Source organism: Phyllobates terribilis, unplaced genomic scaffold (genome assembly GCF_046119375.1).
Source record: "Phyllobates terribilis strain yellow unplaced genomic scaffold, ASM4611937v1 Scaffold_1__5_contigs__length_1240528914, whole genome shotgun sequence".
Taxonomy (NCBI): domain Eukaryota; kingdom Metazoa; phylum Chordata; class Amphibia; order Anura; family Dendrobatidae; genus Phyllobates; species Phyllobates terribilis.
Window position 1 is genome coordinate 450,961,898 of NW_027362761.1, and position 14,623 is coordinate 450,976,520.

General features: G+C 41.4%; 1 protein-coding gene across 2 annotated transcripts in view; it reads left to right on the plus strand.

Moving 5' to 3' along the window:
- SKIC3 (SKI3 subunit of superkiller complex) overlaps positions 1–14,623 on the plus strand; it is a 194,906-nt gene that overhangs the window by 167,589 nt on the left and 12,694 nt on the right. For both annotated transcript variants that reach the window (XM_073678321.1, XM_073678329.1), the window contains exons 38-39: positions 671–823; positions 1,703–1,830. In XM_073678321.1, coding sequence (XP_073534422.1) covers positions 671–823; positions 1,703–1,830 — 281 coding nt within the window. The remainder of the gene's footprint in view (positions 1–670; positions 824–1,702; positions 1,831–14,623) is intronic.

Here is a 14,623-nt window from a genome sequence, read left to right on the forward strand (position 1 = left end):
ATTGGCAACATATTTGTCGGGTGTTTAATAGCCTGTTTTGACAAGCCATCACACTTCAGATGCGCACTGAACATTCTGTATTAGATATCACTAAGTGATAGGCTGCCATTGTTCTCGGCAGCACAGGTCTATAGGATGATGAGCTGCTGACAGCGATGGTCTTTTGTGAACACCAAACGAGTGTATTCCTCGTTCTTCAAGTGATTGGGTGCCCGCCAAACAATCGGCCGACTACCATCTAATACATATGGCTAACTTTAGGCCTAACGCTTGCAGCTGTCTTATGAGGCTATAATTCAAGTGCATGAGTCCTCTACTGTACCTCTGTGGACTTTTGATTTCATACCGAGACACATCAGGTTGATATTTTCAGTAGGAATCCAAAAGAAGCATGAGGTACTATATGAATGGATTCCGTTTTTCCATCGAAGAATAGTTATGTACATTTGAGTCCAGAGCCTGTTTAGAAACACACATAGTCCGGGTGGCTTCATACATCGGGGGACGTATAGCGTCTGTGCTCTGCTTTGTGCACCAGAAGCCAATATACATTTATGACATTTTGTTAGGACATGCCAAGGCGGTTGGACACCTGATAGTTGGTGGTGTGCTGGATTTTGCCTTTAGAATGATTTTGTATCGATTCATGCATTATTTTGCTGTTTTTCAGTGGTTAGCTGATGTTTACCAGTCTCAGGGAATGATGATGGATGCAGAGATGTGCTACAGGAAGGCGTTACAGCTGGCATCCCAACAAGGAAACTGGAGTGGGAAACTCTCAAGTCTACTACGATTAGCCCTTCTTGCACTTAAAGTCTGTATGGTACGTATATTATTCACAATATTTCATGTATTTAGTCTGTGCTTGGTCAGATTTGAGCCCATGATCCCAGTGCTGCAAGGTGCCTGCTTCTAAACCATTATATGACTTATCTTGCCCTTTTGTTAAAAAACATACCATAATACCTCATCATAAATCAAGTCAGTGATGTAGGCACTCTGGCAGCCACTGAGCTCGTATGTCACTGACTTGATTTATGATGAGCTCAGAGGCCTGGCGATGTGGCTGAGACCCTCACTCCTGTGATAAAACAAACATACATGGAAATGTGTTACCTCACAAAGCAGCAGATGCGAGCCCCTGCTGTATTGTCTGTATACTCACTTATGCTTCCCCCATGACCACAATCTGTGATATGTGCCAACCATGAACTGGAACAGCTCTGCATGGTTGGACACGGCAAATAAGACGGTACATAGCACAGGCACATTTGTAAGATTCTCTCAGCACAGGAACATTTTTTTAACACATCCAATTGTGGAGCTTATTACTATTCCAAAATGTATAGATTAAAATGTACTTTGTACTCCTTTAACACATACAGTACAGTACTGTATTGTAGGCTATGACTATAAACCACTCTGCTAAATAGACTACTAACCCAATTAAATATGGAAGAATCAATTTGCAGAACTCTGGTCCATCGGCTAGGTCAGTACTCTGTGACCGCTGGGTGGAAGGCCTGTGAATGTTTTTACTTCCTGCCATTCCTGGCTCTTCTATTGAATTGCCATGTTGGCACGATGTCATCATTGCAACATGATGCACACACAACGTCATGCCAGGCTAGTCAAAACAGGAACTGGGAATGCCGTCAGAAAGGAGATTTTGATAAATTGTTTGAATTCTTGCTCCATCTAGGCTCAGGTTACCGATATTCACTGGCCAGGACTCCTGCAAGAGGCCACAAGTGAAGTTTTGAAGATGACCTCCTGCCCATTGGCCCTTCTTCTTCAAGGAATCCTACAATTCAGTACAAAAGGGTCACGGTGAGATACAGTAATCTCTTTTTTTATTCAGTTTTATGTCATAAACGTCATAGATGTACAGTACAGACCAAAAGTATGGACACACCTTCTCATTTAAAGATTTTTCTGTATTTTCATAACTATGAAAATTGTACATTCACACTGAAGGCATCAAAACTATGAACTAACACATGTGGAATTATATACTTAACAAAAAAGTGTGAAACAACTGAAAATATGTCTTATATTCTAGGTTCTTCAAAGTAGCCACGTTTTGCTTTGATGACTACTTTGCACACTCTTGGCATGCTTTTGATGAGCTTCAAGAGGTAGTCACCGGAAATGGTTTTCACTTCACAGGTGTGCCCTGTCAGGTTTAATAAGTGGGATTTCTTGCCTTATAAATGGGGTTGGGACCGTCAGTTGTGTTGTGCAGAAGTCAGGTGGATACACAGCTGATAGTCCTACTGAATAGACTGTTAGAATTTGTATTATGGCAAGAAAAAAGCAGCTAAGTAAAGAAAAACGAGTGGCCATCATTACTTTAAGAAATTAAGGTCAGTCAGTGCGAAAAATTGGGAAAACTTTGAAAGTGTCCCCAAGTGCAGTTGCAAAAACCATCAAGCGCTACAAAGAAACTGGCTCACATGAGGACTGCCCCAGGAAAGGAAGACCAAGAGTCACCTCTGCTTCTGAGGATAAGTTTATCCGAGTCAGCAGCCTCAGAAATCGCAGGTTAACAGCAGCTCAGATTAGAGACCAGGTCAATGCCACACAGAGTTCTAGCAGCCGACACATCTCTTCAACAACTGTTAAAAGGAGACTTGGTGCAGCAGGCCTTCATGGTAATATAGCTGCTAGGAAACCACTGCTAAGGACAGGCAACAAGCAGAAGAGACTTGTGTGGGCTAAAGAACACAAGAAATGGACATTAGACCAGTGGAAATCTGTGCTTTGGTCTGATGAGTCCAAATTTGAGATCTTTGGTTCCAACCACCGTGTCTTTGCGCGACGTAGAAAAGGTGAACGGATGGACTCTACATGCCTGGTTCCCACCGTGAAGCATGGAGGAGGAGGTGTGATGGTGTGGGGGTGCTTTGCTGGTGACACTGTTGGGGATTTATTCAAAATTGAAGGCATACTGAACCAGCATGGCTACCACAGCATCTTGCAGGGGCATGCTATTCCATCCGGTTTGCGTTTAGTTGGACCATCATTTATTTTTCAACAGGAAAATGACCCCAAACACACCTCCAGGCTGTGTAAGGGCTATTTGACCAAGTAGGAGAGTGATGGGGTGCTATGCCAGATGACCTGGCCTCCACAGTCACCAGACCTGAACCCAATCGAGATGGTTTGGGGTGAGCTGGACCGCAGAGTGAAGGCAAAAGGGCCAACTAGTGCTAAGCATCTCTGCGAGCTCCTTCAAGATTGTTGGAAGACCATTTCCGGTGACTACCTCTTGAAGCTCATCAAGAGAATGCCAAGAGTGTGCAAAGCAGTCATCAAAGCAAAAGGTGGCCACTTTGAAGAACCTAGAATATAAGACATATTTTCAGTTGTTTCACACTTTTTTGTTAAGTATATAATTCCACATGTGTTAATTCATAGTTTTGATGCCTTCAGTGTGAATGTACAATTTTCAAAGTCATGAAAATACAGAAAAATCTTTAAATGAGAAGGTGTGTCCAAACTTTTGGTCTGTACTGTATGTTCTCAGGCATTCTTGTTTCTAATACAATTAAGGTGCATTACAATCTGCACCATAATTCTAATTTTAGTTTATTATGTATTTCCTACTGCTAATATTGCACCAACTTATTCTGCAGCGCTGTACAGAGATTACGACCATTCACATTAGTCCATGTCCCCAATGGGGCACACAATCTAAATTCTCTTTATCAAGCATAGACATACACTAGAATTGACTTAATAGTAACCTCTAAGGATGATTCTAGAGTTTTAGAGGAAACTATAGAAACTGGAGAAAAGTCACACAAACTCAGAGAGAAAATACAAACTCTATGCTAGGAACAATGCTAACTGGTCATCCCAGTGTCATCTGATCTACCATGGCCATTGAAAAATCCTACTTTTTTAAAAAAAAAGATAATAAAAAAAACACAGATATTATGTATCTACACAACTGAAATTACCTTAAAAATGTATTTAACAGGTTTTTACACATGTATATGGTAATTTACCATATTTTTCAGATTATAAGCTGCACCCCCAGCTTAAGCAGCAAAAATATGAAAAAGAATGTCCTAATAATTAAGAATTTTATGTTAGTGTAAAGAATTGGAGGGGTGGGTATCACTAAAGTTAATGCACTAGTGCAGTAGAGAGGTAACAGATCAATTGTTAGTGTTTCTCTGCAACATGTGTATTATATACATATAGCTTTATAACAAGCGTATTACACTCTCTGCAATACACACATATACACAGTACTGCTGCATCCACAGTACATGCATACTCAGCTCTGCTATATACCCATACAGCTCTGCTGCTCCAACCCAGCTCTGCTATATATTCGCCCTCGCACACACAAATGTTTGCTACATCAACACGCATTCAGCTGTGTTACATCAACACGCACGCAGCTGTACTACATCAACACGCACGTAGCTCTTCATAAACACGCATGCAGCTGTGCTACATCAACATGCCTGCAGCTGTACTGCATCAACTCGCACGTAGCTCTCCTTCATAAACACGCATGCAGCTGTGCTACATCAACATGCCTGCAGCTGTACTGCATCAACTCTCACGTAGCTCTTCTTCATAAACACGCATGCAGCTGTGCTACAGTGGTGGCCAAAAGTATTGGCACCCCTGCAATTCTGTCAGATAATACTCAGTTTCTTCCTGAAAATGATTGCAATCACAAATTCTTTGGTATTATTATCTTCATTTAATTTGTCTTCAATGAAAAAAACACAAAAAGAATTGTCCTAAATCCAAATTGGATATAATTAAACACCAAACCTAAAAAAGGGGGTGGACAAAAGTATTGGCACCCTTTGAAAAATCATGTGATGCTCCTCTAATTCGTGTAATTAACAGCACGTGTAACTTACCTGTGGCACCTAACAGGTGTTGGCAATAACTAAATCACACTTGCAGCCAGTTAACATGGATTAAAGTTGACTCAACCTCTGTCCTGCGTCCTTGTGTGTACCACATTGAGCATGGAGAAAAGAAAGAAGACCAAAGAACTGTCTGAGGACTTGAGAAATCAAATTGTGAGGAAGCATGAGCAATCTCAAGGCTACAAGTCCATCTCCAAAGACCTGAATGTTCCTGTGTCTTCCGTGCGCAGTGTCATCAAGAAGTTTAAAGCCCATGGCACTGTGGCTAACCTCCCTAGATGTGGACGGAGAAGAAAAATTGAAGAGAGATTTCAATGCAAGATTGTGCGGATGGTGGATAAAGAACCTCGACTAACATCCAAACAAGTTCAATCTGCCATGCAGTCCGAGAGTACAACAGTGTCAACCCGTACTATCCGTCGGCGTCTGAATGAAAAGGGACTGTATGGTAGGATACCCAGGAAGACCCCACTTCTTACCCCGAGACATAAAAAAGCCAGGCTGGAGTTTGCCAAAACTTACATGAGAAAGCCTAAAACGTTTTGGAAGAATTTTCTCTGGTCAGATGAGACAAAAGTAGAGCTTTTTGGGAAAAAGCATCAACATAGAGTGTACAGGAAAAAAAAACAGGCATTCAAAGAAAAGAACACGGTCCCTTCAGTCAAACATGGCGGAGGTTCCCTGATGTTTTGGGGTTGCTTTGCTGCCTCTGGCACTGGACTGCTTGACCGTGTGCATGGCTTTATGAAGTCTGAAGACTACCAACAAATTTTGCAGCATAATGCAGGGCCCAGTGTGAGAAAGCTGGGTCTCCCTTAGAGGTCATGGGTCTTCCAGCAGGACAATGACCCAAAACACACTTCCAAAAGCACTATAAAATGGTTTTACAGAAAGCACTGGAGACTTCTAAGGTGGCCAACAATGAGTCCAGACCTAAATCCCATAGAACACCTGTGGAGAGATCTCAAAATGGCAGTTTGGAGAAGGCACCCTTCAAATATCAGGGACCTGGAGCAGTTTGCCAAAGAAGAATGGTCTACAATTCCAGCAGAGCATTGTAAGAAACTCATTGATGGTTACCGGAAGCGGTTGTTCGCAGTTATTTTGGCTAAAGGTTGTGCAACCAAGTATTAGGCTGAGGGTGCCAATACTTTTGTCCGGCCCTTTTTTGGAGTTTTGTGTGAAATGATCAATGATTTGATTTTTGCTTCATTCTCTTTTGTGTTTTTTCCTTGCAAGCAAATTAAATGAAGAGAATAATACCAAAGAATTTGTGATTGCAATCATTTTCAGGAAGAAACTGAGTATTATCTGACAGAATTGCAGGGGTGCCAATACTTTTGGCCAGCACTGTACATCAACATGCCTGCAGCTGTACTGCATCAACTCGCACTTAGCTCTCCTTCATAAACACGCATGCAGCTGTGCTACATCAACATGCCTGCAACTGTAGTGCATCAACACGCACGTAGCTCTTCTTCATAAACACGCATGCAGCTGTGCTACATCAACATGCCTGCAGCTGTACTGCATAAACATGCACGTAGCTCTTCATAAATAAGCACGCAGCTCTGCTAAATCAACACGCTCTCAGCTCTGTTACACCAACATGCACTTAGATCTTCTTCATAAACACGCACGTAGCTCTTCTTCTTAAACACGCTCGCACCTCTGCTACATCAACACGCCATTTAGCTCTGCTACATTAACACGCACGTAGTTCTGCTACATCAACACGCACGTAGCTCTGCTACATCAACATGCACGTAGTTCTGCTACATCAACACGCACGTAGCTCTGCTACATCAGCACGCACGCAGCTCTGCTACATCAACACGCACGCAGCTCTGCTACATCAACACGCACGCAGCTCTGCTACATCAACACTCACTCAGCTCTGCTACATCAACACGCATGCAGCTCTGTTACATCAACACGCACGCAGCTTTGCTACATCAGCACGCGCACAGCTCTGCTATATCAGCACGCGCACAGCTCTGCTACATCAACACGCGCACAGCTCTGCTACATCAACACGCGCGTAGCTTTGCTACATCAATACGCACGCAGCTCTGCTACATCCGCACGCACACAGCTCTGCTATATCCACACACATACATCAACACAAGCTCCCCGCTCTGCTACATCTCACACACACTGTATACATTACCATGTTTTGAAGTTTCTGTCAAGCCTGTGACTGATCACATGACTAGCTAGTCAGGATCTGCAGTGTACTTGCAGGTCCTGGTAGCTTTCTCTCCTGCTCTGCACCCATCGGACTGATCAGTGTTGGGCAGGAGGAGAGAGAGCTGTGCCGCTGTATAGTTTTGTCCGTGATCGGGAAGGACGCTGGGTCAGCATTCTCCTCGATCAAAGGAAGCTGCCTGTTAAACACACTTTTTTTTCTTGCTAAAAAGTGTGCATTATAGTAGAAAAAATGAGGCAGAAGTACACCCAACAGTAGAAAAGAACAATACAAGTTATCTCGTCTTAAGAAGGCCTCAGACGGCTATATCAGTCAAAAACTAAAAAAGGCGCTGAAAAGAGGCAAAAAAAGTAAATTGGCTTCTCATGGAGGAGTTAAGAATCTGTTCCTGCTGATTTTTTCGTAGGATTTGATAATAATGCTGTGCATACGTATTAGTTTACATACTGGAACCTTTAGTCGCTGCTTTTGTAGGCTGAAATTATATTCTAGATAGTGAAATCTCCTATCCACTAATTGGCCCTGCTATGACCCCACTACTTAGCCCAAGCTGTGATCGCCTGTGTCTTCTGAAGTTGGCTTCAGTATGTGATGCGCTTGGAAATTAATCTTTGCACGGGGTCTGTGTAACTGACATTAATCCATGTTCATTGGCGCAACATCTATATATTTATTGTCTATGATCCCATAACTTTCTACTAAAGAGAACCTGTCGCCACCTTTATGCTACCCTCTCTAATGGCATCGTAAGGTGGTGACAGTCGCACTGATTTCAGCGCTCTGTCAGTTATGTATCTCTGTTTTGTTGTTGTGGAGGAAGTTAAATTTGCTAGATACAGCGCTTATAAGATGTCTCAATTCAGTTTACTGATCTGTAAAGGGTAAAAGAGAGGTGGGGTTAGGTAAAGACAGACTCAATTAAATGTCCACGGGCCTGTCATAAAGCGGATCTGGCACCAGATTTCACAATACAACCTGCATACATTACTAAATAGATCTTACACACGTTAAAGATGCAGTAGTTACTTTGATAATCCCTGTCAGAATGGCTGTGTAATGAAAGTTTTCACACACCCTGCCTGATTGACAGCTCCTCAGCATCCTTTCTCCCTGTTACTGCTGAGATCTCTCAAGGCTCAGCGCAAGCTGCAGCTATCAGGGTGGGTGGAGATTGAATACACTTACACACATGATGATTTCATTCTATATCGGGGCTCTTAAAGTGCTCATCTTATTTTCTGGATTATTCAGCCATTTTGACATGGATTTTCAAAGTAAGTACACAAGTCTAATCAGGTGTAACAAATATGCATTGTGTAATCTGCAGACATATCTACTATAAACTAATCCCATTCACCCAAGGAGAATCGCACTCGACTGAGTGTTTCTGCCCCTTCCTTTCAGCGGGGGTCTCAGCACTTGGACCCAATCAAAACGTTTTAATATGTTACTATGACATGTCAAAATTTTATTGGAAAGTGCTTATGTTCTTTCAACACCCTCTCTAGTGTGTGTGGTATGATTATATGGCACTGCTTTAGCCCGAGCTTCATATCCCTAACATGGACTGTGAGTTATAGTCTAACAGTATCACTGCATCCCATATTTCGTGTTTTGTTCTACTGTATGACACTGATAAACCACGTAAGTGATATAAACTGATATAATGTAAATTATAAATGATAGAATGATAAAATGATTCGAGCTCTAAGAGGTGGTAGCCATCCTATTATTCTTATAGGCAGTTTAATGGGTCCTTTTCCATATTGATGATCCGTGCTTAGAGAATTTGTAAGCAGTGATATATTGTAAACGGCTAATGTGCAGATATTCTTGTTAATCCTGAACTAATGCATATTGCCTGTGAATAAATTATTAATTCTCTGAACAAAATCATAGTTACACAAGTTACTGTCTGCTTTATTAAAATTCTCCCTGATTTTCAATGAATTGTGGTCTTTGGGGGAAGAAGGAGTTGTTGGGTGGTGGGACTGAGGTGTAGCTTCCATTGGGACACTCTGTAACCTTTAGAATGAGGGTCCCCTAACTTCTTGCAGGATGTAATAGTGACAGCAGAGTGGAATAAAACATTTTTGTTTTTTATTTGATGGCTTTTTTTTATTTTGCCTCTCTGTTGCAGAGATATTAGCAATCAAAGTATTTAACACCTAATGAGTTAACTTTTTTAAGTTCAAGTGGATGTTATCAGACAGTTTGCACTGGGGGCATGTACTACTTCTGCCTGTATGATGCTGATCAATCATAAGCATCACTTACAGTAAAAAAAAGAACATTCACCCACAATAGCTTAGAGCAAGTTTCTCAGATTGGGAGATATAAGTATACAGCCCTGATCTCCTGGCCTAACCTCCTGCATAAATCAGTGTGAGGGAAGGGGCAGTGCTGCTGAGTTTAGCTGTGTCACATTTCAAACCCTTCTATCAGATCAAATGATTACTGAGTGTGTCAGTAATCACACTTTTGTCTGTTGTGCTCAAGCAACTCCTACTCCTTCTACAGTAAAATGAAGGCTGTTATTACATCTCACACAAGAGCAGCCTGCCTCTTATTTTCTACACCTGTGTGAGATGCTCTGTTCTCACTGAAGAGTGCTTGAAATTGTTCCAGAAAATGAAGTACTGTATTTCTCCCAGAAAATGATTGCAATTACGCATATTTTGTTATACACATGTTTATTTCCTTTGTGTGTATTGGAACAACACAAAAAAACAGAGAAAAGGGCAAATTGGACATAATTTCATGCAAAATCCCAAAAATGGGCCAGACAAAATAGTTGGCACCCTCAACTTTTTATTTGGTTGCACACCCTTTGGAATAAATAATCATTCGCTTCCCATGACCATCAACAAGCTTCTTACACCTCTCAATTGGAATTTTGGACCACTCTTCTTTTGCAAACTTCAGATCTATCGTATTTGAAGGGTGTCTTCTCCCAACTGCAATTTTAAGATCTCTTCACAGGTGTTCAATGGGATTTAGATCCGGACTCATTGTTGCTCCTTCAGAACTCTCCAGCACTTTCTTTTCATCTATTTCTGGGTACTTATTGAAGTATGTTTGGGGTCATTATCCTGCTGCATGACCCACGACCTAGGACGCAAGCCCAGCTTTCTGACACTGGGCATTACGTTGCCTGCTTGCTTGTGATTGGTCAGCATCATACAAGGAGTAGAAGTACACGCCCAAGTGAAAACTATTTGATTACATCCACTTGGACTTAAAAAAAAAAAAAAAAAGACCCAATTACAAATATATTTGATAAAAAAAAGTTAAATCATTAGGTGCCAAATACTTTGATTACTAATATCTGTTGTGACAAAATCAGAGTGTCGGAGGGGAGATATGTTTCACTGAGGCTGTTAGCTTCAGTGACGTAAAACTGGAAGTATTCTCCTACATGCTATGTGCTGAGAGGGTTAATCGGACATATTTAAATGGGCCAATTTTTTTCATGAACGATTATAGAGTGGGTGGGAGGTCGTTCACCATATCTCCACCCCACTTTGGCCTCGGCCTGTGGAGGCATTCAGTGTTCAGTAGGTCTGGAGAGAGTAACTCCAGATCTGATGTTGTGGAGCTGTCCTGAACCACGTGGAGTTGCTGAACTCTGAGCAGACGGATCCCTGCTACCACAAAGACTGCTTTGGTATTTCCATTTTGCTTTGTTTTGCTTTGTTGCCCAAAGGGCCGTGTTTTCTTTTGTGGACTCAGTGTTGGTTTATGCTGCATTTTTAATAAACCAACGATAAGTTTAAAGAGACAGCGTACCCGTGTCTACCTCCATGTGCAGCTGAGTGAGTGATCTACCACACTGTGCAACTGAGAGGCGAAATAAATTTAAAAAATTATTTTATTCTGTTCTGCAGATTCTGTGTCCAGTTCAGCATGAAAAATTTGTAAGTGAAAGTTCTTCTTTAAACCTATGTCACTACAGAAGGAGGAGGTTGTGCTGCATGTACAGTAAATGTTCACGAAGTGTTAGTTAGTGAGTCATCCTCTTTATGCAAGGTGTGATGGTGGGTTCAGAGAAAATTATATGTCAGGCCAGACTGGGGTATAATGCAAAAGGTGAAGGATTACTTGTAGAACAGCTGCCAAAAGCTTCTATTAAAGTCATATTAATGCAGTTTCTATCAGTTCTTCTGAAATATTGGAAACCTGGACTTGTACAGGAAGATGGCGGCAAACACCATTCCAAGCTTAAGTCTTGGTTTTAATTTCCCTAAGGAAATAAAGCATCTGAGGTTGTTACTCTATTAACAATATTTTGCAGTGGGTTGCCCATGTTTTTCAGCTGGAAAATGCATTAACACTTTGATTTTACTTTACAAAGTCCAGGTCTGCAGGTAAGAAACAAAATACATCAAAATAAACTAAAATGTCAGATTACCAGCCCATATAAATGCATCAATTCTCTAATCCTAAGGGAAAGATGGCTGCACTCCAGTTCAGCTCATGGATGGGTTTAGATGATAACTTTGGCATATTATAATGGCTAGTTCATGCATCATGGCATGCAGGATTTATTATTAGCTCATCTTGTGTCCTTACAAAGCCCTCAGTCAGGCAGTGCCCACGTGGTTAAGATGCTTCACTAGAAGCAAGGATTTCACCGCAGGGGCTAAATCTGTGTCTTCTACCTACTCTGTCTCCTGTGATGGCTCCTCACATAGAATATGTGCACACATGATGTGATTTTATTACAGGTATTGAAGATTAAAATTCCGATGTATGATATAGTCATCATGATGTCTGAACACTGGCAAAGGTTGTAACATAATCATGTTCTAGAATCACTAAAAAGGTCAAACGTCAGATGCCTGACTCCCAACAACCCCTGCGATCAGCTGATTGAAGGCTCTGTACAGATGCCTGACTCCCAACAACCCCAGCGATCAGCTGATTGAAGGCTCTGTACAGATGCCTGACTCCCAACAACCCCAGCGATCAGCTGATTGAAGGCTCTGTACAGATGCCTGACTCCCAACAACCCCAGCGATCAGCTGATTGAAGGCTCTGTACAGATGCCTGACTCCCAACAACCCCTGCGATCAGCTGATTGAAGGCTCTGTACAGATGCCTGACTCCCAACAACCCCAGCGATCAGCTGATTGAAGGCTCTGTACAGATGCCTGACTCCCAACAACCCCAGCGATCAGCTGATTGAAGGCTCTGTACAGATGCCTGACTCCCAACAACCCCTGCGATCAGCTGATTGAAGGCTCTGTACAGATGCCTGACTCCCAACAACCCCAGCGATCAGCTGATTGAAGGCTCTGTACAGATGCCTGACTCCCAACAACCCCAGCTATCAGCTGATTGAAGGCTCTGTACAGATGCCTGACTCCCAACAACCCCTGCGATCAGCTGATTGAAGGCTCTGTACAATGTGTAGGGGCTGTGAATGGTACTGCAAGCTTTCTCCTAATCACTTGTATGGGAGAGGACATATAGTATCAATAGTATTGATTGGCTGCTATAAAAACAGAGCACAAACTGTTCAGCCACAGAAAAAATACCAGAAACAGGTGCGCAGGAATGACAACAAATCTTGTGCTCGCTGACCAAAAAAAGGAAAGAAAAGCCAAGAGCAGATTCCTAAATAGTGAGAAAGGTGTGTGGGTGTTTGCAGGAAAGCAAGTTAGGTAGTGCAACCTCGAAGAAATGAAGTAGAACACCCCATTCCTTTCCAGAACATGTTTGTAATTACAAAAATATTTGTTGAAAATGCAGGATTTCTATGATGTGCTATAGTAGCCAGTCATTGACATGAGATTCTCGGGGACTATATTTTGCTTCTGATTGGTCAATAGGATCTGGAATTTACTTAAATTTAATATTAGTCTGTGGGTTGTCATTTTTTTTCTTAAGTTGTTAAGAAATAAAAACAAACACTATTTCATAGTCACACACTTTGGATCTCCCCAAGGGATTGTCTACCAGCTTTCCCTAAATGACTTATTTGCTTTTAACAAACCATTTAAGCAGCATATTTGGTAATCATTGGGCTTTCCCAGATATAACCTCGCAGTATCTTGTCATTTAGTCTGCATATCCAAGCTATGACAAGGTGCTGACCACCAGGTTTTGAGAAGATAATTCAGGTAACAATCAATATGGCTGCACTTCTTGTCACTTTTGAAAAGAATGTCTGCCTCAACAAAACGGGAAATGGAAAATATAACTGGAAGAAGGAAACCTTTTTAATAAGTGTTGGCAATAACTCCAACTTGTGAATGCTAACACATGACAATCTTTACATTTTGGATGGAAAATTCTATAAAAATCTCTTTTTACTTGGGATTTTTTAACATTTTAAGCAAAATACAACCCCAGACATGTAGATGATCCTGGGTGCACAGGTTGTTTTATCTATGAATCGTTCTGTGGAGCACTACAATGAATGAATGTTTAGAGATAAAGAGATCTTCTTGAGAGCAGTTATGATTTGGCGTGATCTCCTCTAGTGTTTAGTACTCTGCGTTACACACACAACCAAGAGCCGGCCATCTGTCATCTCATCCTGGCAGAGATACGGATGTACTGCAGCAAGTCAGATCTTTCTCTAACAATTTTCACTTGTCTACAAAAAAAAATAATACATATATATATAATATATTTCTCTCTAGATGTTTTTTCCATCCTAACTTATGAAAGAATATGCTGAAAATTAAGAAATTGTGAGGAAGAGAGCACATAGGACTGGAGGGTCTAAAAATTCCATTTACTTTTTCGAAAGCCTTGCTTTCTGATTTACTCTTGCATAGCTTTTATATTCGGTATGAAGAAATCTGGATCAGTGTTAAGACATATCACCCTCTCGTATAGGAAATAGGACAGATTTTGGTGACCATTATGTAAATTTTATGCAGACTTCTAAACATGTGTTAGAAATATAACTTATACTCATTTTAAACCCCTTAATGGAAAATGACATACATTCACGTCATTGCAAAGTATACAGCATGTGGAGAGGGGCTCAGGATTTGGTCTCTCTCCACACATGTTAGATGCTGGCTATATTATATAGCCAGCATCTGTGTCTTATCTTCATCGGTCGGAGCCGAGCTCAGATGAATGCTGATAACCATTTAAATGCTGCTGTCAGTCATTAACAGCGGCATTGCAAGTAAATTTTGCACAAGGTTTTTGCCACTTTATCTGAGAGCAGCATAATGTAGGAACAGAGACACTTATTCCTGCGATGTGTCCCTTACTAGGCTGTTTGCTGTAGTTATAATAAAATCACTGCTTTATCAGCAGAAGATTATCACTAGAAAACTAGTAAATTTGTTGCAAGTTAGTCCAACTACACCCCCACCACTGATTGGCAGCTTTCTACTTGTGCACAGATTACGCAGAAATCTGCCAATCAGTGGTGTGGGCGGGGTTATACATAGCTCAGCATTCAGAGAATTGCTAGATCTGCAGCAGGTAAAATATTTTTTAATCAATAAGAGCACCCAGAAAAGTGAGACATCACTGGAAT